Source organism: Corylus avellana, chromosome ca3, assembly GCF_901000735.1.
Source record: "Corylus avellana chromosome ca3, CavTom2PMs-1.0".
NCBI lineage: Eukaryota > Viridiplantae > Streptophyta > Magnoliopsida > Fagales > Betulaceae > Corylus > Corylus avellana.
The window spans coordinates 6529157-6551590 of NC_081543.1; the positions used below are offsets into that span (position 1 = coordinate 6529157).

At 35.7% G+C, this 22434-nt stretch overlaps 3 protein-coding genes across 5 annotated transcripts; 1 reads left to right on the forward strand and 2 right to left on the reverse strand.

The window, feature by feature from the left end:
• The first annotated feature begins 621 nt into the window (after positions 1-621).
• On the forward strand, positions 622-4020 carry LOC132175262 (replication protein A 70 kDa DNA-binding subunit B). Its single transcript, XM_059587141.1, has 12 exons — positions 622-868; positions 1044-1190; positions 1273-1494; positions 1604-1781; positions 1870-2140; positions 2232-2334; positions 2412-2536; positions 2621-2699; positions 2791-2935; positions 3168-3328; positions 3418-3538; positions 3644-4020. The coding sequence occupies exons 1-12, from the start codon at positions 732-734 to the stop codon at positions 3842-3844; spliced, it is 1890 nt and encodes a 629-aa protein (XP_059443124.1). The 5' UTR covers positions 622-731; the 3' UTR covers positions 3845-4020.
• A 1660-nt stretch (positions 4021-5680) lies between these two features.
• Positions 5681-13861, reverse strand: LOC132173425 (glycerophosphodiester phosphodiesterase GDPD6). 2 transcript variants are annotated; one of them, XM_059584927.1, is made up of 8 exons: positions 13767-13861; positions 12309-12487; positions 11543-11726; positions 11216-11290; positions 9790-9899; positions 9077-9295; positions 7838-7993; positions 5681-6136 (listed from the first exon to the last, which is right to left on the reverse strand). In XM_059584927.1, the coding sequence occupies exons 1-8, from the start codon at positions 13780-13782 to the stop codon at positions 5906-5908; spliced, it is 1170 nt and encodes a 389-aa protein (XP_059440910.1). In that variant the 5' UTR covers positions 13783-13861; the 3' UTR covers positions 5681-5905. The 2 variants fall into 2 exon arrangements, with proteins under 2 accessions (XP_059440910.1, XP_059440911.1); XM_059584928.1 differs by lacking the exon at positions 12309-12487.
• A 2480-nt stretch (positions 13862-16341) lies between these two features.
• LOC132173426 (ninja-family protein AFP3-like) lies at positions 16342-21237 on the reverse strand. 2 transcript variants are annotated; one of them, XM_059584930.1, is made up of 3 exons: positions 20914-21237; positions 20039-20669; positions 16342-16916 (listed from the first exon to the last, which is right to left on the reverse strand). In XM_059584930.1, the coding sequence occupies exons 2-3, from the start codon at positions 20610-20612 to the stop codon at positions 16525-16527; spliced, it is 966 nt and encodes a 321-aa protein (XP_059440913.1). In that variant the 5' UTR covers positions 20613-20669; positions 20914-21237; the 3' UTR covers positions 16342-16524. The 2 variants fall into 2 exon arrangements, with proteins under 2 accessions (XP_059440913.1, XP_059440912.1); XM_059584929.1 differs by having other exon boundaries at positions 16342-16937; positions 20914-21236.
• Between the last annotated feature and the right edge of the window lie 1197 nt (positions 21238-22434).

Below are 22434 nucleotides of genomic sequence, written 5' to 3' on the forward strand. Positions count from 1 at the left end.
AACAATGCGGTGGAAAATAAACAGTATCGTGGTATTTAACAAACACCCCCAAACATTTCTCCGAAAACATAAAAAAACATTATCTAAAAGAGAAATGATAAAAATCATTCTCTATATTCCATTTCATCTTTCATCCATATTCGAACAGTAGATGGGTGAATTAATCATTAAATTTGTGGGACTCACATGTAAGTTCACAAATCAATAATAAATTTACAAAAGAGATGATTAAAAGATAATTGAGAGAATGATCTGTGTCCCTCCAATAATGTTTTACTCCAGAATAAACCGGGTCTAAAATGACTTCAATTCTTGTTTCTAAAACTAGGCAGCTTAACTCATAATATCACTATTGGATTTACTTGCCTTGTCTCTAAATCTCTAAAGACTAAAATACCCTAGATTCAGTGTATTTTTCATGTTGCAGTTAAGTAGCCAACCATGGACCGGGAGCTGACGTGGAAGGGCCCGTGAAGAAAAAGGATAAAACTGGAAATTCGACACCATTTTCGATCCAAAAAAAAGAATCGGCGGGAGTCCACGAAGTCAAAATCCTAAAAGTTGCCGCGTAAATCAAAATCGCGGGACAAAAATAGAAAAGAAAAGGAATTCCAAGCCATTTCGCGCCTGAAAAACACAACTACAAAACTCTGTCCGCCTCCCTCTATTGTTCTTCATTTCCTCAAAGCAGCCAGAGAGTCTTTTGGAGAAGAGAGAGAGAGAGAGAGAGAATGGCGAAATCGGTGACCGCAGATGCGATCTCGACCATACTGGCGAACCCGTCGCCGGAATCTTTTTCGGATGTCCCGGAGATCGTCGTCCAAGTCGTCGATCTCAAGGCCACCGGCACCGCCGGTAACCGTATTATGTGCGTTTCTTTCCCTTAACCCTTACTACCATATACAATCTGGATCCGTAGGCTGCGAGATTTGATTGCTCGAAAATGATTTTAGATCTGGCTATTTACTTGTATTATCATCATCATCATTTAGATTCAGGCATTTCCTCATGCATCTGAGTGCTATTTTTATTTCTGCTCCCAGGTTTTCAGCCAGTGATGGAAAGAGGAAGCTAAGAGCAATTCTCCCAGCAAGTATGAGTTCTGAGGTGATGTCAGGAAAGATTCAGAACCTAGGTCTCATTCGGATTCTTGATTATACTCTCAATGACATTCCTAACAAGCCTGACAAGTAAGCATCCATTCAAACGCTACAAAAATGCCGATATTCATCGTCTTTTGGGTCTCAAAAATTGTGTGTTTTGCTGTTTCAGATATCTAATCGTCACAAAGTGCGAGGTGGTTTCTCCTGCGCTTGAATCTGAGATCATATCCGAGGTAAAGAGTGAGGGAACAACTGGCATTATATTGAAACCAAAGCAAGAAACTGAGAGCAAGAGCGAGGTGAAAAGTCAAGCAACTGGCATTGTTTTGAAGCCGAAGCAGGAGATAGTTGCCAAATCAGCTGCTCAGATCGTACATGAACAGCGTGAAAAGTGAGTTCTTGCCCATTTCCATACTGTAAATGTCATTTTGCAATGAAGAATCTGAGATAGGACTAAATGGGTTATATGATTTAATGTTCTTTCTCTTTTTGAAATTCAGCATGGCCCCAGCTGCACGGATGTCCATGACGCGAAGAGTTTTTCCTCTGGTTTCCTTGAACCCTTATCAAGGCAATTGGACCATAAAGGTTCGTGTCACAAGCAAAGGAAACATGCGCACCTATAAGAACGCTAGAGGAGAAGGCTGCGTCTTCAACATAGAGTTAACAGATGAAGATGTAAGCCATAACAAAAATCTCTGCTCAAGATGTTATGTTGGATGTAAATTGTTTTCACAATCTCAGTTGTCTGGTAAATATGTTTCAGGGCACCCAAATACAAGCAACAATGTTCAATGAAGCTGCAAAGAAATTCTTTGACAGATTTCAACTGGGGAAGGTTTATTACATTTCAAAGGGAAGCCTGAAACTTGCTAACAAGCAGTTTAAGACAGTGAAAAATGACTATGAAATGACCCTGAACGAGAATTCTGTGGTAGAAGAGGCCGGCAATGAAGAGATCTTTGTTCCCGAAACAAAATTCAATTTCGTCCAGATTGATGAATTGGGTCCTTATGTCAACGCGAAGGAGCTTGTGGGTAAGAACCCACTTTTAGAAAATGTTTGCTTACATGTCAACAATCTTTTCCTTCCCCGTATATGCTGAATTTTTGTGACTAAAAATTTCAGACATCATTGGAGTAGTTCAAAATGTGTCTCCTACAATGAGCATCCGGAGGAAGAGCGACAATGAGAGTATCCCAAAGCGTGATATTATTATTGCTGATGAGACGTGAGTTTATACTTTGTGCGGGATACTATGTTCATTTTCTTATACATTATTCTGAAACTATGGTATCTGAATTGCAGGAAAAAGACAGTCGTGGTCTCCTTGTGGAACGAGCTGGCAACAAACATGGGGCAGGAGTTGTTGGATACTGCAAGCAGTTCTCCTATAGTTGCAATTAAATCTCTTAAAGTTGGGGACTTCCAAGGTAAAGCTAATTTTAAGCTGAAAATAATTGTTAGTGTTCTTTGTATGCTGTTCCCATGTGTAATGTACTTGTATGCTGTTTTAGGTATATCTTTGTCAACAATAAGCAGAAGCACAGTAGTAGTAAATCCTGATATACCTGAAGCAAAGAAGTTGAGATCTTGGTATGTAACTGCTAGAAGGCCATTGTCACCATGTTTTCTGGCCTTGTGAGTCTGTGACCATGTTTTCTCACTATAATGTTTTTGTCAACAGGTATGATGCCGAGGGTAAAGACAGTTCAATGGCTTCTGTCAGTGCCGGCATGAGCCCATCAACGAAGAGTGGTTCAAGATCAATGTACTCTGACCGAGTTTCTCTTTCTCACATAACCAAAAACCCATCCTTGGGTGATGGCAAGGTATTCTATCATGAGCTCTTCATCATAAAATATGCCTTTTTTTTTTCCTTTGTTTTTTGTTTCAAGGAATGTTTCTTTGTTTCATAAGCATTGGAGTTATCTATGGAACATGTTCCAGTTGTAAAACCAAACAATTTTAATATGTTTAGTAAAAGATTTGAAAGATTGATTTCAACAAATTGGCATTGGACATTCAGTTTTAAAATGGATCTTGTTTTTCTTTTTTGGGCAGCCTGTATTTTTCAGCATTAGAGGATATATCAGCTTCATCAAACCTGATCAGACAATGTGGTACCGTGCTTGCAAAACTTGCAACAAAAAAGTGACAGAGGCTTTGGGGTCTGGGTATTGGTGTGAAGGGTGCCAGAAAAATGAAGATGAGTGCAATTTAAGGTGAGAATTGGGAATTTGATGCAAGCTAGAATCAATATGCAAGTGGAGGCCTTCTAATTCTTCATTTTGTTCATTCTTTTTTCTTTTAGGTATATAATGGTAGTCAGAGTTTCTGATGCAAGCGATGAAGGGTATTTATCTGCCTTTAATGAGGAAGCTGAGAAAATTGTTGGGTGCTCTGCTGATGAGCTTGATAAGTTGAAATCACAGGTAAACCACCAATAAAATTGATATAACGTGTTAAACTTAACATGAAAACGAAGTAAAATAATTGGAAATTGGTTTCTAATTCTTTCACCATTTTGAAATTTCCAGATTGGAGAAGAGAATTCATTCCAAACAAAACTGAAAGAAGCTACATGGAATCCTCATCTCTTCCGGATTAGCGTTGCACAGACTGAGTACAATAGCGAGAAAAGGCAAAGGATCACAGTCAGGGCTGTTGCCCCAGTTGATTTTGCTGCTGAATCAAGATTTTTGCTGGAAGAGATATCAAAGATGAGAGTTTCTAAATAGGATGATTTGATCTATTTACAATTTCTATGATGTTTGTCTAGACAACCCTCCTTAATATCAGTTTCCTTGCTTGGATGCTGATAAGACTAATCTTTTTGCTGGCAAAACTGTTGGATGCCACACTTGCTTGTAATATATGTCCTTTTCAGGTGATTAATAGAGGTGGTTTAGTTGTATTCTGGATGCACTTGCAGTATTTCTATTACTAAGTTCCCATATAATGCCGTGTGACAGTTGTAATGGTTGGATGCTGATACATCAATCTGGACCATGCAATCTTCACCTATACTAGATATTATAGGGCCGATTGATGCCTAGGAGAAATAATGGTGATAATCCATTTTCCAGTACTGTCTTTTACCAAGGAGCAGTTTCTCTTTTAATGGGCATAAATGACTTGCTCTCAAGGACTTAGGAGGTTAGTGTTACTGAATACGAATCAAATTTTACTGTACTTGTTAACTAGTTAAAGAAGCTTGTGAGAATGGAAAGGAGAGTATATTTTGGATCTCCAAAGTCCAAACTATCACTTTTTTATTTATTTGTGTATTCAAATTACAAAATATGATATTTAGATACGTCAAATTATTATTATTTTTTTTTGACAAAAAGGTTATTCCATTAGTGCGAGGTGTTAAAATGGATGAAAAAGTAATCATGTGCATTTTTGTCTTTCTTAAAATACCAATTTTTGCCATGACTTAAAATGAAAAAAAGGTGGCCGTAAGTGATTTATCTTTTGATTTATCTCGAAAAGACAATTAGGATCTCAAGTTGAGTCTTCAAAATTATCAAAGTTGGAGGTATGGCCCCTATGAATCCAAGGATATGCTAATATTTTACAGTACCTATATATCAAAGAATGAGAATTTCATGACTTTGCCTGAATGGTTGCTAACTCTCAAATCATTTCAAAAACTTGAGATTATCAAGTGCCCAAAGTTGCCATATCTTCAGGAAGGGACACATTGTCTCACTACGTTAAGAAAGTTGAAGATTGAAAGATGTCCTAATTTGAGTTGGGAATCCAAACACAGAGATTAGCCCAAGATCGCCCAAGTACTAGAGGTTGAACTTGATGAGAACACAGGGTCATTGATCCACAAATTTGTGGGGGTGGTTTGGCTATCCTCCATTTTTACTTTTAGGGGTGGCCAAACTACCTCCTAAAAGTCCAAAAGGGATGCCCCTCGGGGTGATTCAACCACCACTGCATTTTGTTTAGCTTTAGTGTGGGTATTTTGAAAAAAATTTCGTCAAAGTGATCAACACATTTGACCCCTTTTTCATCCGTCTGACGCTAGCAAAGAGACTTTTTTGTCAAACGATGGTAGTTTAACTTATCTAAGTGTCACAATTGGTAGTTTAGAGACGACCAAAAAAAAAAAAAAAAAGCTGTAGTTTGGAAGGCTTCCGTTTATTTTTCCCAAAAGAAAGTCAATTTCATATGGTCCCAATGTATGAAATGCTTATTAATCATGAGAAATACACAATGAAAGCAAATCTTGTAGCAGATCATTTAGCAATACCACTTGCATGGTTACTCTTGATAATTTTATAAATTGTTGATCTAAAATTAGCTATGGTAAACATTGAATTCAAAGAATTGATGGTGCTATGTCTACAATCTCTCCAAAGTTCATCTCCAACCAAAAAAAGGAAAAATAAAATAAAATAAAAATTACCAACTGCTGCCCTTCGGAGCAATTGGAAACAAAAAGGAAAATGAAGGTAAGATACCACGTCAATATTACACGGAATGTATTTTTCTTTCCTCTTTTCTCTCTTTTTTTTTTCTCCCTCGCGGAGGAGGGCATTCAATTAGATTGATAAAGGAAATTGCATTATCTAGACCAACATACAAGCTGATCGCAAGCCAACTACAAAAGTTTATATTGATTACATCAATAGGAAATAGCTTATTATTTTTATTTTGCAAGGAAAACAACTGAAAAAATGACCTCTAGTGAACAAGTTTCAATTATGTTATTGTACACAACCTGCATATAAACAGGATGATAATATATAATGATACATACAACTTGCTCTCTCATACCTTTTCTAGGAATTGATCATCTCAGCAATTTTGTGCAATAGTTTAGATGCCCTATCATCACTATCATTTGAAGAAAGAGATCTCCATTCCTGATAATTATGGAGGCTGCCCGTGAAGTCTGTAAAGAGTGCATCAACTCCTATCTTGTTAATCCAGTAATCATATTCCTCATATGGGTCTTGGTTAAAGTTCAAGTGTAAGAACTGGTTCTCATTTCGGTAAGTGTATGGGTGCACCTGCATGATCACCATGAAAAATTTGCAGTTCAACTCAAGCATTGGCGAAAAATTATGTAACTTTAGTCGAGAGTTCCCGGCGAAATGAGCTGAAAGATGAAAATGAAATAAAAGAATACATTTGGGAACAATGATAGGATGCATAGTAAAATGTCATGTTTCTTAAGAAAATAATTTGAGAGATTTTCTATGAAATGCTTCCGGTTAATTTACCACATTTTCTTGGAGAAGAACATTGAAACGTTAATTTAGACTGCAGAGTAACAAGACCTCACTGGCCATACAAACAAAACCATAACTTAGATATCCAACCAATTACACAACCCAAACAGTGAATAATAGTGAACAACAACTGAAGTAACCTTTCAAACTAGTCATTTGGGATGTCAATCCAACTCAAAAAAAAATTGTGTCCATTCCTAAAATAGAGTCAAAACTTCTCTGCCAACCAACAGTCTGGTGCAGCATAGTTGTTACAAAAATTTTTTTAATGATATACTTAAGCCTGTCATCAAGGCGAGTATTGAACTTTTAAACTTGGTTCGTTTTTGTTTCGAACACGAGTTGAGCTCGAACTTATCACCGAGTTAGACAATTTGTTCAAATTCGGTTTATTTATTTTTTTGAACAAACTCGAGCTTGTTTACGAACTCCTCAGTTAACGTATTCATTCCTTATATAAAGTTAATATTGTGCTTTTTATTTTATGTTTTTCATAAATTCATAAGAACCATTAGTTAATTAATTATTGTTAAGATTTTTATCATTTGAGTTAATTAGATAAATTAAGTCAAATCTTAAACAATCCAATCTAGAGTCTATATATATATATATATACATACACATAAATACACTCATTTTCATATATATATATACACATATATCTATGTCAAGTCTCATAATCACAATAATACAAGCTATATTTATTACATTAGGAAGATAATTCCTTTTATCTTTTTAAATACCTAAGATGTTCACATTACAAAGTTAAATAATACTATAAAAATAATAAAAATGTAGTTCTACAAGTTTATACAAACTTATACAAATTGAGTTGGGTTTATACGAGTTTGGCTTGTTGAATAAACGAGCCTAAATTTCTTTCAAGCTTGATTCGTTTGATAAACAAACTGAACTAGAGTTGAGCTCGAGCTGTTTACGAATGGCTCAGTTCATTTACAGCCCTAAATATAGTGTTCCATACATCCTATATTTTTCTCTTTAATGAAAAGTATCCATATGTACAGCCCCTAAGCTGCACCTTTTTCATTTTTGTTATTCCCTTTGATTGGGCCAATGATAAGAATGGGATCCGTGACCCCATTTTTTGCTCTGAATCTAAAATGCTTGTGCAACAACAGCTTTGGCCAGTTCAGTGATGAGAGTGAAAACTACTTCGGTATATTACTAATTTTGTCCATTTATTTGTAATTACATCCAAAGAGAAGACATCTTCCTTTTATATTGTTTGGGCGTTATTCAGCATCCTGACAGTGATTTGAGACTTTCAGCTATTTTTTTTGGCTATAATGTTCACTTTGATCAAAGTGGGGAGATTTTCAGAGGAAAAAGAAAGCTGGAAGACTGGTAAACAAATCAATGCAACATTAAAGAAAAGGACTCTTAATCGTGATAACCTTCAATCATATATGACTATCTTACCACAATCGAAGAGACAAGCATTTGATAGAAGAACTGTACCTGTAGGTCATGGGAGTGTGCGCGGGCAACAAGATCAGTAGGCGTTTGTAAATAATTATTCTCGACAGGAACCACCGTATCCTTCCAAGGTCCAATGCCCACCACATACTTCTTAATGTAGTCAAAGTAACTATCTGAAGTAATTTCCCAATATGACTGCACATCATCAATGTCATTTTATTACCTTAGGAATCTAAATATTGGAAAGTTCAGAAAGAAAAAGAATCATACAACATAAACCAAGCACTGGAGAGGGTAAACAAGTTTGATAGGTATTTAATAACTATTTATCCCAAAAGCTTAAACCCATAGAAAATAGTAAATTTAATTATTTAATGAATATCCTAATAATCTCTTTCATGTTTGGGGGCTCAAACACCCTTTCAATAAGTGAAGCCCAATACGTGGAATATTTAACTTAAACCGAAGGCAAATTATGGAGTCAGACTTTGAAATTCGGATCATTACTCTGATACTATGTTAAATAACCACTTGTCTCAAAGGATTAAGCTAATAGAAAATGATGAATTTATTATTTACTTAATATTCTAAGAATAGGAACAATTCAGGAAACAAGATATGAAATGCCAGGTAAATTCTGGAACTGGAAGGTCATGGCTCAGGACCACCCATTGGGTTATGAAGATGTCAAATATCTTCCAACTATGGATTCATTACAACACATTCAGTTTTAGGAGGGCAATGGAGAATTTACAAGCATATAATAAAAAGTAAATAAGGAGATGGATTTTGTAGCTGTTCTTTTTTTTTTTTTTTTTTTTTTTTGACAAGGATAAATTTTTACCAAACAAACTTGTTTTGCCGCTGCAGTTTAACAGGAACAGAACAGTAGGAGTTTCAGCAATGATTTTAAGTGAAACAAAAAGGTAAAGGGGGTCGGCAGATTTTGCTAAAAAGGGAGAACTCCTTCTGAGCAGAAATTTCCTTTCAAGCTGGGGAATTCATTTTCTGGTTCTTTTTTATATATGATAAAAAGCCTGATTTCAATTACTGCACTGAGATTACTTCCATTGCCTCTTTGTAAGCCTTATGATCTAGACATGTAAAGAGTCTATGATATTTTATTATTTTCTCGCTCTTGGAAAGGACCTAAATAAAAATGCGATGTTTCAAGATCATTAACTCACCTAGATCACTAATAGCGCACGTATGCATAGAAGTCAACAAAGAAACTGAGTAGGCCATGCATAGGGGGGTTATACCAGGGAGAACACAAACCTGATTAGTGTCTTGAGTTGGAACAGTAACATCATCAATTAAAAAGATCTTAGGCAAGTCTGTCAGATTTGATACATATACAAGTGAAGTTGGAGCAAATGACTGGATAAATGCAGGTTGTGCCAACCACTCTTTTGACAAATATGAACCCTTGTATCCATACTTCTTAAGTGTCTCCACAAACTTATCCTCAAATCTCTTACCATTTGGCCATTTCACCTGTTGATGGTATCAATTGATATGTTAGGGGAAGTAGAACTGTTGCCTAAAAGAATGTATTAGAAATAATAACCAACTTCTTAACCATACTGGTCATCTTTTAGCCACAACAAACTAATTTTTCAACATGAACTGGTAAACCACACCCCTTGCCATCAAGTTTTCTTATGGAAAACATGAAAACAGAAGTCGAAGTGTTTTTTCATGGTTTTCTTTTTTAAAATAATACAAGCCTCATTTGTTTGCCTTATTTAATTCAGATTTATCATAAGTTATTAACACTACAACTCCAATGGAGATCCGCATACAGTCGGAAACATAAAGAGCGGTATCATTAAAGGGAAACGGAAAGCTATTCTATTCAAGCTGAATCATTTACTTTATTGGTGAGGTTGGGGAGGAGGGAGGACTCTAATCTCAATAAGTTCAAAGGCAACCAACTTTGTCCCGCACAACCATTTTCTTGTGGCAGACTTTGAGGGAGAAATACTCACATGCTGATTGATAAATACTGGATTCTTAATCTCTGGATATATTCCAACAACTCTGGTAGCATCCAGTGCAATTGAAATGTACTCTTCAAAAGTAATAATAGTAAACTTTCCTAAAGAGAAGACCACATAGAGAACATAATTAATTACTTTTATACATAGCACAAGTGAAGGCAAAAAATTCCTTTACAATGAAAAGAAAAGAACTGAAATTACAATACTTTAAAATTCCTAACATTTTTAAAATATCAAACACAGGTTCTTTACAATGATCTAGGCAACTATGACCAAGGTACTAGCTATTCATGTTTATTTAAAATAATGGATTGTGTCTCCATGTAGGGCAGCACCACTATTAGAGTTTCAGAAGGGCAGGTAGATAAAAACAAAAAGTTTTAAAATAGAAGACAAGGCAATTGTTCAACTGTAACTACAATGAATCAAGTTCAACTCCATCAAATGTTTCATAGAATCAGACAATGGACTCAATTCAACACTGATAGAGTTGCTGGGGAATTCTTCTGCTTCAATAAATTTATGACAGTTAACATGCAAAAACTTCCAGATCACTGAATTATTTACAACTTGAAATTATTTTTTATTACCAAAGCAGCAACAAAAATAGGAAACTTTTGATGAATAGATACATTGAAGACAAAAAAATAATGACAGCTGATTGGTTGCCCCCTTTTCTCTACATCTTTCTAGAGATACAAGGTCATGATCAACATACTTTTGGCCTCCTTGTCCTTGCAATACTTGAACCAAATAATAGTATACATTTGGTTTGGTGGTGAAAGGATATATTTGGAAATTAAGACAAATAAAATGTATGACAGAATTCTAAATTAAATATAATTAATTTAAATAAATTATTTTGAAAATTTTAAATGTAAAATAGATATTTAATAGTACTTTGTGCAAACCAAAGGTTGCGAATCAACAAATAGTTGTTAAAACAAAAGATAAAAGAGAACCACCGTTCAAATCTAATCAATTAGAAAAGATGATAATAATAGAAACATAATCTACTTTTTCACTTAGATTAGCATAGGCATCAATTTGTGTCATTCACATGTGCCCAATAGTCAAGCTCAGCCATAGATTTTAAAATTCGCTGTCAATTGGGCTTTATCACCGCAATGCCAACCAGAGCCCACCCAAAGCCAATCAAGCGTGGACTTATAGTATGATGCATACCTGGTACATAATTCAATATTAACTGTTGATACAAAACATAGTATTCACTGATTATAGCAGAAATTAAACTATTCCAAAATTTTAATTTCATTTTTCATGATATTTAGCAAACAATGAACAAAAATGACATGAAGCAGTAAATAATTTGTACATGGTCTACTCAATAGAGGGGGGTGGGGAGGGATTTTAATCAGCTCAAGAACACTTATCCCCACATAGAGAAACTAACCGTTATATTGTTGATCTCGAAATGAGTACCTTTGCCTCACCCTCAATGACTTTAGTTCTTTTAATGTGAAATCAACTGCACATAATTAAAATAATTTCAATTTTTTGAAACTTAAACTAGTCCTTGTAACAGGAAAAAATGACAGAAGGTGAAAACAGCATTACAGACAATAGTGGTACTTGTATAGACACACACAGGCATAGAGTGCAAGTTTAAAGTTTTTTGGGTACTTATGCACTAAGCTTAACCTTGTAGCTAGCAAGACTATATGATCAATCTTCAGAATTCTATGATAAAAGGAAGTAGAAAGATAAATGCCTTCCATACCAGGAAAAAAGCCAGTGGTGTTGACCCCCTGGACTTCATAGGTCCTTTTACGTTTGGCAAATTCTTTGTGTTGATAAATATCAGTGGTAGCATCAAGTGTTACATCATGGAAGCATATAAGAACGCCATCTTTGGAAGATAGGATATCTGTTTCAATGAAGTCTGCACCCTCTTCAATAGCTCTCTGCAAGAGAAAGTCAATTTTATGATACATATTATCTGAGGACAGAGAAGAGGCTCAGCATATTAATTGAAAAAAAGATTGCGATGCCCATAATTTCATATCCAATTGTGACATCTCACAATTATGCATGTTATACCAATACATTGTAAGAAAGGTATACATGATATATAAATATTACACGAGCGTACATGCATGCGCACACACATATAGAGCTAAAACTCCATATTGCTCACACCCAACAAAACATTTTATGTATATGTTCAGCTCTAATTGGTGGATTGATTTACACACGAGTGCATCCACGCACACACACATATAGAGCTAAAACTCCATATTGCTCACACCCCACAAAACATTTTATGCATATGGTCAGCTCTAATTGGTAGATTGATTTACTAGCTTCAGTTACCAACCAATATGAATAAGATAACTTCTAAAAAAAAAATATTGAAATTGGCATTCTTCAGCTCAGTGATTTTATTCTGCCATTCAGTATTAACTGAGCAATCTCAGATCAGACATATGAATAGGATAGTTGAAAGACTCAAAATTTGCCAGGCGGGGGGGCATGCCCATGATTACCATGTATGCAGGAGCAGTTTCCTCAGGAAGTTCTCCATTTGAACCTCGATGAGCTAAGTTATATGGACGAGAAGTTTGTAAAGGCTTTCTAGTGCCGTCAGCTACTTTACTAGGGAGTGGATAGAAGGGCCTTGCAGCACACCCAAAAATGAGGAACAGAATTACCAAAGGGGCAATGCCTGCCAAATGGAGAATACCAAAAATAAAATGTAAAATATGTCTAAGAATCAAATGGCAATATTGATACAATCGGCATAAAATGTTGCATATTTCCACATGCTTTGAAAAACCTATATTCCTTTGTCACAATTATTATATAGATACTTGATCTGATAACATTAACCATCAAATAGCAACACATTAATTGCAAATAGTAAGGAACCAAATATTGTATGCATAGGGTCAAGTGTCTGCAGTCAACCAAGATTTGATGTGGACAATGCCTCAAATGTTCATCAATAGAATAAATGAGACAGCTATCCAAGACTGCAAAGATAGCATATCCTAATGGCAAGTTACGGCCAGAAATGCATGCACACACAAGGAACTGATGTAATGATAGTTTCTCTAAAGCAATTGTTGCTGATAAATCATCATTTCCTACTGAGATCTTAAACAGATACTTTCCTAGACTAGATGTTTAAAAAAAAAAAAATCTAAAATCTAAATTAGACCGACGTCACCATTTCCTTAGCATCTTCACTTAGTCTTGATCGCTTTATTCTCGAAGGAGATTCTAAAGTGGTTATCCTAGCTCTCCGTCAGCCAGATTCATCTCAAGACTGGAGGATCTCCTCCGTCATTTCTGATATTATAGACTCTATTCCCTTTGCTTCCTTTTGGGAAGCTAGAAAGGTTAACCGAAGAGCAAACTTCTATGCCCACTATTTGGCACCTTGGGCCGCAGCCAGACACTCTGGCAGCATTCCCTTTTCCTCTTCCCCTTTCAATTCTTCTAAGATTGTTAGCGGAAAGGACCATCCTTTTTATGTTTGTTTTTTGTAGTTTTTCTAGTTTGTAATGTACTTAAAAAAAAAAAAAAAAGAACCAACCTACCAGTCAAAACATATCAAGCTCAAACCATGCCATGTTATACTAACCTAAGGGAGTCCATAATCATTCCCCAGAATTAATCCAGGACCAAAATCTACCAAGCACAGTGACATGGCTCACTTCCATGGGCCACATTAAGAAAAAAGCAAATTCTAAATCAGATGCAGTAACCCATGTCCAAAAAATAGTTCAGCTGAGTGTCAAATGTCTGAACCAAAAATGGTATCAAAAACAACAGAAGAAGCAAACCCAATTGCTAAAAAAAAAAAAAAAAACAAGAACAGCTACATCAGAAGCATATCAAACCAACCAAAAACATCAAATCGTGGAAAAACCGAAAAACCCAGTAATCATTCATAAAGTCATCATCAACAAGAACATGGAAGAAAAAAAAAACACACTTACATGGTGAGAAAGCCATGGCATTTACCCTGCCTCTTTCTCTCTCTCTCTCTCTCTCTTCTGTTTCGTGCTTGGACAAATCTTTCTCGATTGTTTTGAAAAATAGTTATAGATTTGAGTAATGTAAGATGGTGTAATAATCAAGTGTGGCTGTGAGCTTTATATTGTGGTGGCACGGAGGATTCTGTGCCGTCGATCTACTCGTACTCCAAGCATATCCTTTACATAAGATGCGCTCCAATAAGAATATATTTTAAACTGACAAGGGAAGTGGATTTGGGAAAGAGAATCACACGCACTGCTGACCGAGAATTTATGGTGATTGGAGACACGTAGGGTCACGATTGGTTTGTGGGTAGTGAGTCATGAAGGTTACTGTTATTTTAGTGGAGGCTCTGATGATTGGCTGTGGATTTTGATATAAATAGAGCTGGGATTTTCTGATTGGTGATAGCGTGAGGTCAAGGTCGTTTGAGCTGCTGGGGGTGACAACCGACTGGTCCAATTGGTTGACTTTGATTTTGTCACGTCTTATACGACAATGACGTGGATAGATCTGGGTGGCTTAAAATGTCTGGGGAAAGTCATTGGTCAAGGGGCACAGGATAATGTTATAGATAGATTGTATTTGAGAAAATTCTTTCATTCGGAAGAATCATTTGCCAACGGTTTTAAGAAAATATTTTTAAAATTAAAAAGTATGTTCAAAACCACTTGGATAAACTATATTTTGCCCCTATTAATGGCTAACTGTACTACTTTACCTCCATAAATTACTATTTTGTGTCTAAAACTTCTTTCTGTTTGTCAAAGCCATTAACTCAAACGATTAACCCGTCACTTTGCGTCACTTTGCCCCATGAACTACAACACTGACCTTCTGAGTTTTAAAACTATTTAATTAAGGCAATTTTATAATTTTATAAATTATACCGGGGAGTATAAAAAGGTCATTTCACCCTATTGCAGTATGACTTAACTCCAAACCCTAATAAAATGGGTGACATTGCAAACTTTTTAAAGTTTAATATACTAAATTGAGAGTTTTTAAACTTTATAAGGATAATTACAAAAGTAATAAAAATTTAGGAGGTTAAGGCAAGTTTTCTCTTTTAAAATTTTGTAATGTTTAAATAAACAAACCTCTTGCCTCTTGCAATGAATTTAGTGGAGCCCTGGAGACCCACAACCATGTTGTGACTCTCCATTTTTTTTAGAAGAAAAAATTTAGTACAATATAGGGATATAATGGATAATTTAAGCCACCTGATGCATTTTTCGTCGAAGTAAATAGAAAATGCAAATAAAAGGGACAAATTGAAAGTGCGGAGTAAGTTGAGGAGGTCGATCGTTATTTTTGACATATCCGCACAAGAGGGGAGGAGAGAGATTCGAACTAGTGACATCTGCTTCATTAAGTGTGGTTCTAGTTGATTAAGCTACCTCTTAAAGACTGTTATTTTTAAAGTTTAGTGAGATGATTGCAAATAATGACTCAGTTCAAGAGGAAGTATAGTTTTCCTTTTATCTCTTTCGCACCAAAGTACACATTTGTCTATAACTTGCTCTGGTAATAGAAAATGGATTTTTCCAGACTAAATTTTTGTCCAGCTAATCACAAACTCAGAAGAAACATTCTTAGCACAAAGAATCTAAGAGGGATGCGAGGCTGTTTGCTTCAGAATCTGAATTGATTTCAATTATGAGATTCTTGAGATATTTCTGGCTTCTGAGATATGTTGGATTCAGATCCTCTCAAATTTTAAAATTTAAATCATTCATTATATCTAACGGTCCAAATAAATGCAGAAGTTTGTATTATCGAGATAAATAATTTTAGTTTTTAACATGTAAAACTCACTCGCCTCAATAATACATGAAAGTCAGCATTTATATGTACCATTATATGGAATAGATGGCTCAGATTTTAAAATCTGAGAATCTCATATTTTAAAAATTATGAGGAGATCCTATCATGTGTTTGGTGTCATTTTCTTGCACATTTTTTATCCATCTTTATTGCGAATCTATCATTGTTTACAATGATAATTTTGTTGTAGATTGCTCATCATTAAGTACTCAACCGAATAATACTTTGGGGCTATTGATGCATCCACCATATGTTCTAGCGTAGCTTTTAAAATCACAATTAAAATAGAATTCAATAGTAATACGAGGTTCCTCCCTCTTTGGTCTTGGATTGTTAATTTTAGGCTTCTTTTTTTTTTGTGAGTGGCTTATTTAGTTTCTTAGTTGTTTTTGATTTGCATTGATCCTGTTTGTTATTTAATGTACTTGATTTTTTTTTTTTTTTTTTTTTTTTTTAAATTATGATACAAGCTAGGAAAGAGATAGTCAACAAAGATTGACTAAGCCAACCTTTTCTGACCGAGTCAAGGTATTGGAAATTGCTCTCATCATTACTTCATGGACACCGTCATTTTCCCACTTGGTCAAGATGGCCTACTTCAGCATTATTAGAATTGTTCATCTATGGATACATGTTGACTACATCAGTAAAACATAAAAATCAGCTGTGACGCCTTGTTAACCTATAACCTTAATGAAGTGTTACCAAAAGGAAGCAACATAGGTGGAGCAGGTTCATTTTTATATGGAAATTAAAAAGTTTCCATTTAACCCAAAAGAAATAAGACAAAGGAGAAGTAAAAAGACTAAAGTTTCTTGCTCAGATTCAGGTTGTTCATTTGCTAACATTTCAGATGGGGTGACACAAGCCACCACCATTTACCTAGAAGGACTAGAAGGTGGGGCAGACATTGATGTGCTTCATCGGGTTTTCGACGTCCTTGCCACCAGCGTGCTTGACAAATTCTGCAGGAGAAAGGAAGCTTCCATGGCAAACACATACTATACTCACTTGACCTTTCATGTACTTGTACAAAACCCCTTCAATTCTCTTCCCATTGGGGCCATCTCCAGTGGTAGTCACACTAGGCATCTGTTTCATCACATCCATCCCATTGTGTTGAGAGCAGCCTCTAGAAACTTTAATCTTCTTGGGAGGCTTCTCTAGCTTTGTCTCAGAAAGTTTGTCTGATTTTCCATTTGCTGTTGCTCCAGGGATGACCACAGGATCATTGTCCTTTGGATTTGGATTGGGCAATGACTGAGAATTCGTAGCACCCTTCTCTGCACCCACACATTCCAGTCCTTCACATAATTTATGCAATTCGAATTAAAAAAACTGAGGAATAAAACAGAAAAGAGAATATGAAAGAAAAAGATACATTCAAACAAGTCAGGATTTCATCAAGTCTTCAATTGCAGGATCTACAAGTGTATTAGATACATTAAACTAAGACAAAGGCAGTTATGTATTCAATCATTGAAAGTTAGCCATAGAGATATATCATGAAATGCTTATGTTTCAACTTAAGGCCTGTTTGGAATTGCGTTTGAAGAGCCTAAAAATGCTTTTAACATTCAAAAAGTCCGTTGGAAGAAAAAAGTACTCGTTTGGTAAGCATTCAAAAGCTCTATTTCTCAAACGCAATCCTAAACAGACTCTTAATCTTGACATTGACATTGACATGGCAACAAGGGTATTCTGAAGTATCTGGTCATTGGGGGAAAAACAATAAGTTATCTAGATGGATACTTCTATGAAGAAGAAATATGGAAATTCTATAAGAAGAAGCTATAGATTAAATAAGCTAATATTTATTAGTATTCAGTTAATGCAGTTTTAGATAAGAACTATGTTGGGCTATTATAGACAATATTTTCAAACTAGGAAAGAACCATCCATCTCTAATGGATTTCTTTTAACATATTTGCACCAATTATTTACCACAATCTTAATTACTTCTAATTTGTCTTAACACAGTGGTTAGGAGTATCTGAACTGATCCTGCAGTTTCGTTAACAAGAAAAAAAGATTATGAAAAGTGTACGCTATCACAATCTTTTCCGCAGTAAGACAGTCATAAGACATTAACAAATGTTAGTAGATAGGACTCTCTTGAGTTTTTACATATAAATCATTTCAAAGATTATATTCCTCATGCTTTCACACATCGATTCTGTCGACCAGGAACGGAAAGCATCCTCTAAACAGAAAGAAAAAAAAAGAAAACAACATGAATGAGGTATGCAGTGAGTAGTCATTGTAGTTAAAAAGTTATATGCTTTAAATGATAATTTTCATTTCGATTCATTTCAATTCAGTAGACAGTATAATTGGATGTTTATGCAAACAAACTTGAAAGGAGAAAGAAACAACATCAAAATATATACAATTAATCTGGACACCAGTAATAAAAAATAACTCAGAAAGGATGATAAATATAATTAAAACTTACTTAGAGCATGCGTACAGTACCGAAAATGGCACTTAAACCCTGTTCTCTCAAAAGTATATACATCTTGAAGTATATCCTCAATCTACTACGAACAACAATGAGTACCTGAAGGGATGTTATACGCATGGTACAAGCACTGTACATGTCAATGCACGGGACACAGAACATATATCATAATGGTTTTCCTAATCTCTCCGTCTTCTTTTGGTAACAATTCTCAGTTGATGGTAGTACTACCACCACAGAAAGGATAAACTGCAACTTAAATAAAAAGGAAGGCAAACTTTCTCTGTTGATGATCATTTGAGTTTAAATGACTTACTGGTTTTGTTACAAAATACTATCTATAACAGCCTAGTGATTTCAAGCTCCTAGAAATCTAAGATGGGATCTGACAAGTGAAAAATGAAAACAATATCTGCAAAGTGAAAGATTATGAGAAAAGGCAAGCTTCTAAAGATTAATGAACATCTAAAATCAAATCTACAAGGGTTTCACTTGCAGATAACATGTTAAGAAGTAGGTGTTGAAGATGGCAAGGGAGACGAAGAATGCATGCTTGATTTAATAAAGTGTGATAAGCAACCAAGCTTCTCAACTTATTATAACGGCTTCTTATGTTAGCTTAAATCAATCATAGTGGCAAAGGATTAATGATTTGTATGAGTGGGAAGAAAATTACAAACAATGCAGAGTACCATAGAATGAAGTTAGAAATCATGCAAAACAAAGATGGAAATCATTATACTTTCCATATGCTCTCAAATATTGTTGTTTGAAGAGATCTATGAAATCTAATTTCAAGCACATACATTTGCACGGAAATGATAATTACTCCAGCACATCTTTATGTCTCAATTTCTGTCAAATATTTATATGACCTATTACTGGAATCAAAATTGGACACTACCTTATGTGGACAACATATACAAACTCTGCTATTTATTCGGGTAAAGTTCGGTATTGGGGGCTTTTGATGGGACTATGAAGATAAAATACTAGTTTTGTTGATATGCGGTCAGGCTCAAATTCTATAATTGGGCATTTCCTTTGTTTGTCAACAAATTGTCGGATAGGGTATTGTGGATTTCTACGAGGATAAGTTACTTATTTTTGTCGATACATGGCCAGTTTAAATTCTATTCTTGGATAATTGATTTCTGTGTTTGTCGAGACTTCGTCGGATACAGATCCTTTTCAATGTTCTGTTTATATGTGCATTTATTCTGTATTTGTATGGCTATAGTTATTACCAATTAGCATCATTGTGGACTCTTTGCTGACGACAAACCGAAAACCCCTAGATCATCTTCGCACGAGGATTCCACGTTATTCTCGTTTCAAATATTCAATTCTCCTCACTTGTTTCCTACTGAGTTCATGACAATAACAAACGTACTAAACCAACAGCCGGTACAAAAACCCATACTGGTTACGCGTTCCTCATTTTCCTTTCGATTTCAAAGTCAACCGATCTATTATATAAGTTTCAATTACCCTTCCAACATAAATTGTGGATTCTTATCTATAAACTGTTTACTGTTCTCATTTTCTTCAGATGTGATTATCTATGACCCTATAAATTTAACTCCAAACCCAAAAAAAGAAGGAAATTTAAATAATAAAAAATTACATAAATAAGTTGAATAAAAAATATCCAGAGAATATATAAGAAGGATCCAAACAGTGTAAACATATCCAATCAAATGCATAAAGTTTCTTCTTTAGAATAAGAACTTTATATGCGTTTCTTTAACAGAAGCATATTCTGCTATCAGATTCATCCTAGTATGATCTTAGTAATACAAGTATCAAAAATCAAGGAATTTTTAACTAGTTCTGCAAACAGAGAAGCAAAATATAAAGCATATAATTAAAGCAATATCACAATTCATTTGTACTGCAAAATTAGTATTAGTATAAGAAGAAAGAACAATAAAAGGAATATACCATCATGTTTTCGCTTCCCAGATGCATATCCTTCCGTTTTGATCTTTACAATGGCACGACAAAGCGCGGCGCTCCGCGCTGCAGAAGACACCGCCCAATCGGCCACTGCAGACGGCGGTGAAACAATCGCCGCCTCATCCGAAGATTCCTCTTCCTCGGGGGCTCCCCTGTATCTCCTCTGCTTTTCCAGCAGCCTCGTCTGGGCCTCCATTCTCTTCGCCTGCAATTCCTTGAGCCTAAAATGCCCTTGCTCACTCCCCACGGGCAGCGAGCAAGATCTCGTCAAAGAAAGAAAGATTCCCGGCAGGGTCGAGTTGGAGTCGCCGGCAATAACCTTCTTGGTCATTACTCCGGCGACCGAGGATGACCGGGTTATAGGCTTTTCTTTGAAGTGCTCACTGTAAACTCCACCCAGAGAGAGCCTGAGACTGAGGTCTAGTTGTGGTTCAGAATTGGATAGTTGGATTTTCCTGGGCTTCTCCGGTGAGAATCTCAGTAAAAGATTTGTTGGGTTTTCATTGTTTTTCTTGGGACGCGTGGTTTGGAAACTCTTTCCGCAGTTTGCTTCACCCATTTGAACACAGAAAAAACAGAGTGAATAATTGAACTGAAATTCTCCTTCTTTGTCCTTCTGTTTAAAAAAAAAAAAAAAGTGTTAAATGCATGATTTTGACAGGGAATTATGGAAATCTCGAAATCAGTATAACACCACCATGCCCAAATGACATTTTTTGCAGAAGAATTGAACAAGTTCGCAAATACAAAAGAAGTCAACGAGAAAATGCAAACCCAGATGAGTTCAACAAAATAATCAGCATGGCCACCCTGTAAAGCAAAATTCGATGAAAGAGTGGAAAACCCAGATGAGAGCTTACATGGTTTTTGTGGTTGAAACAGCAAGAACTGACAAGCACTGAAGCTAGCACAAGAAAAAACTCATTTGGTGGAAAACAGAGAGAAAGAGAAGGGAAGGGAATTAATTTGAAATAAATATTGGAATTGAGAGAAAGTGAGAAACTGAGAGATAACTCTTCTCTTCTGCGCCCAAGTTTCCAGAGATGTCAACTTGACAACACACTTGCAAAGAGTCCACGTGGCAGGCAGAGGGGGGAAGGGAGAGAGCCAAAGCCTACCAGTGTGTATTGCAAGTTGCAGGCTGCAAAGAACAACCACTCCCAACACCTGTAACTAGCTCTGCATCTCTGCTGCCCCTCTCACAGTTTTTTCTGATATTATTCTCGGGGTAATTCGGTAAAAGAGACGAGTTAGATAAGGAAAGGCTATTGCCAATATCCAGAGCTTTTAAATTTGCTGGTTTGCTGGTGTGGCGATATCAGTTTTTTTTTTTCTATTCCAAGTTGAAAAGAACAAAAGTGCTTTCCGAGAGTGACAGAGCGGCGTCGCCGAAAACAGTGGTTAGTTGCTGAGTGAGCGTGTTGTGTTGGGTAATGTTTGGGATTTTAAGGACACGTGTCGGATGCAGGAAAGAGTTGTAACGTCGAGAGTCCAGATACGTGAGTTTGTATTTTTGTAAAGGAGGGACGGTTTGTAGTTTAACACTTTTAACTTCATACCTTATTAAGATGAGTAAAGCTATCATTTCAATACACTCATTTATTATAATATGATTTGACGTTTTTTTAATTTTTTAATTTTTTTTTTAACAATTTTTGGGTCAAGACAAGTTACCACGACAATTATTGCACGTGAGAAGAGTTCATCCGGCGTAATTGTGTGTGTGCAAAACAAAGACGGCGTTAGAGAGTTTTTAGTTTGAGTCGAAGACACTCTAACGCTTAAGTTAATATAGTTGTTTTGGAGAGGGTTTGGGTTTCTGAGAAATATCGAGAGAGTTAGAGAGGAAAAAAAAAAAAGAAAAAAAAAAAGAAAGAAAAGGTTTCTCTCTTCCTTTCATTCTTTTTATTTAAGGGTGTTGACGGTTGACACCTTGTGATGTAGACCGAAAAGCTAAAGATTCCATGAAAAAGAGCAATGATTCACAGCTGACGAGTCCTACTAAAAAGGCTCCATCTATAGTGTCAGACCTCGATTGGAGCAAGTTTTACGGTGTTAGAAAGCTAACTCAAAGATCTACAAATTTATGTTTCACGAGAGTTTGCAAATTCCGATGTTTACAAGGTCAAAAGAGCCTCAATCCAAATGGGCCTCTTCCGAAAGTCACCATAGTAAAACTCAAGACATCCGTTTGCATCTTGTTCGCAAGCCGTGTCCGAACGGCCCTATGTTATGTTTCAGTTTTTACTTGTTTTAAGTAATTTAATTTAAGCTATTTGGGTGACTGTCCGAACGGGGGTATGTCATGTTCCGAACGGGCCTTGTAGAATTACAATTTCAACTCTATTTCATATTATTATTAGGTTTAGGGTTTGGGACCC

What these genes read in the sequence shown, in the direction of transcription:
- LOC132175262 (XM_059587141.1), top strand. Translation starts at nt 732, where the DNA reads ATGGCGAAATCGGTGACCGCAGATGCGATCTCGACCATACTGGCGAAC. An exon ending in GTACATGAACAGCGTGAAAA is followed by an intron (nt 1,495 to 1,603) that starts GTGAGTTCTTGC and finishes TTTGAAATTCAG; the next exon opens with CATGGCCCCAGCTGCACGGA. An exon ending in ATTATTATTGCTGATGAGAC is followed by an intron (nt 2,335 to 2,411) that starts GTGAGTTTATAC and finishes TCTGAATTGCAG; the next exon opens with GAAAAAGACAGTCGTGGTCT.
- LOC132173425 (XM_059584927.1), bottom strand. An exon ending in CAGTATTTATCAATCAGCAT is followed by an intron (nt 9,296 to 9,789) that starts GTGAGTATTTCT and finishes TACCATCAACAG; the next exon opens with GTGAAATGGCCAAATGGTAA. An exon ending in CAACTCAAGACACTAATCAG is followed by an intron (nt 7,994 to 9,076) that starts GTTTGTGTTCTC and finishes GATGATGTGCAG; the next exon opens with TCATATTGGGAAATTACTTC.
- LOC132173426 (XM_059584929.1), bottom strand. Translation starts at nt 20,612, where the DNA reads ATGGGTGAAGCAAACTGCGGAAAGAGTTTCCAAACCACGCGTCCCAAG. An exon ending in TGGGAAGCGAAAACATGATG is followed by an intron (nt 16,938 to 20,038) that starts GTATATTCCTTT and finishes AATTATGTGAAG; the next exon opens with GACTGGAATGTGTGGGTGCA.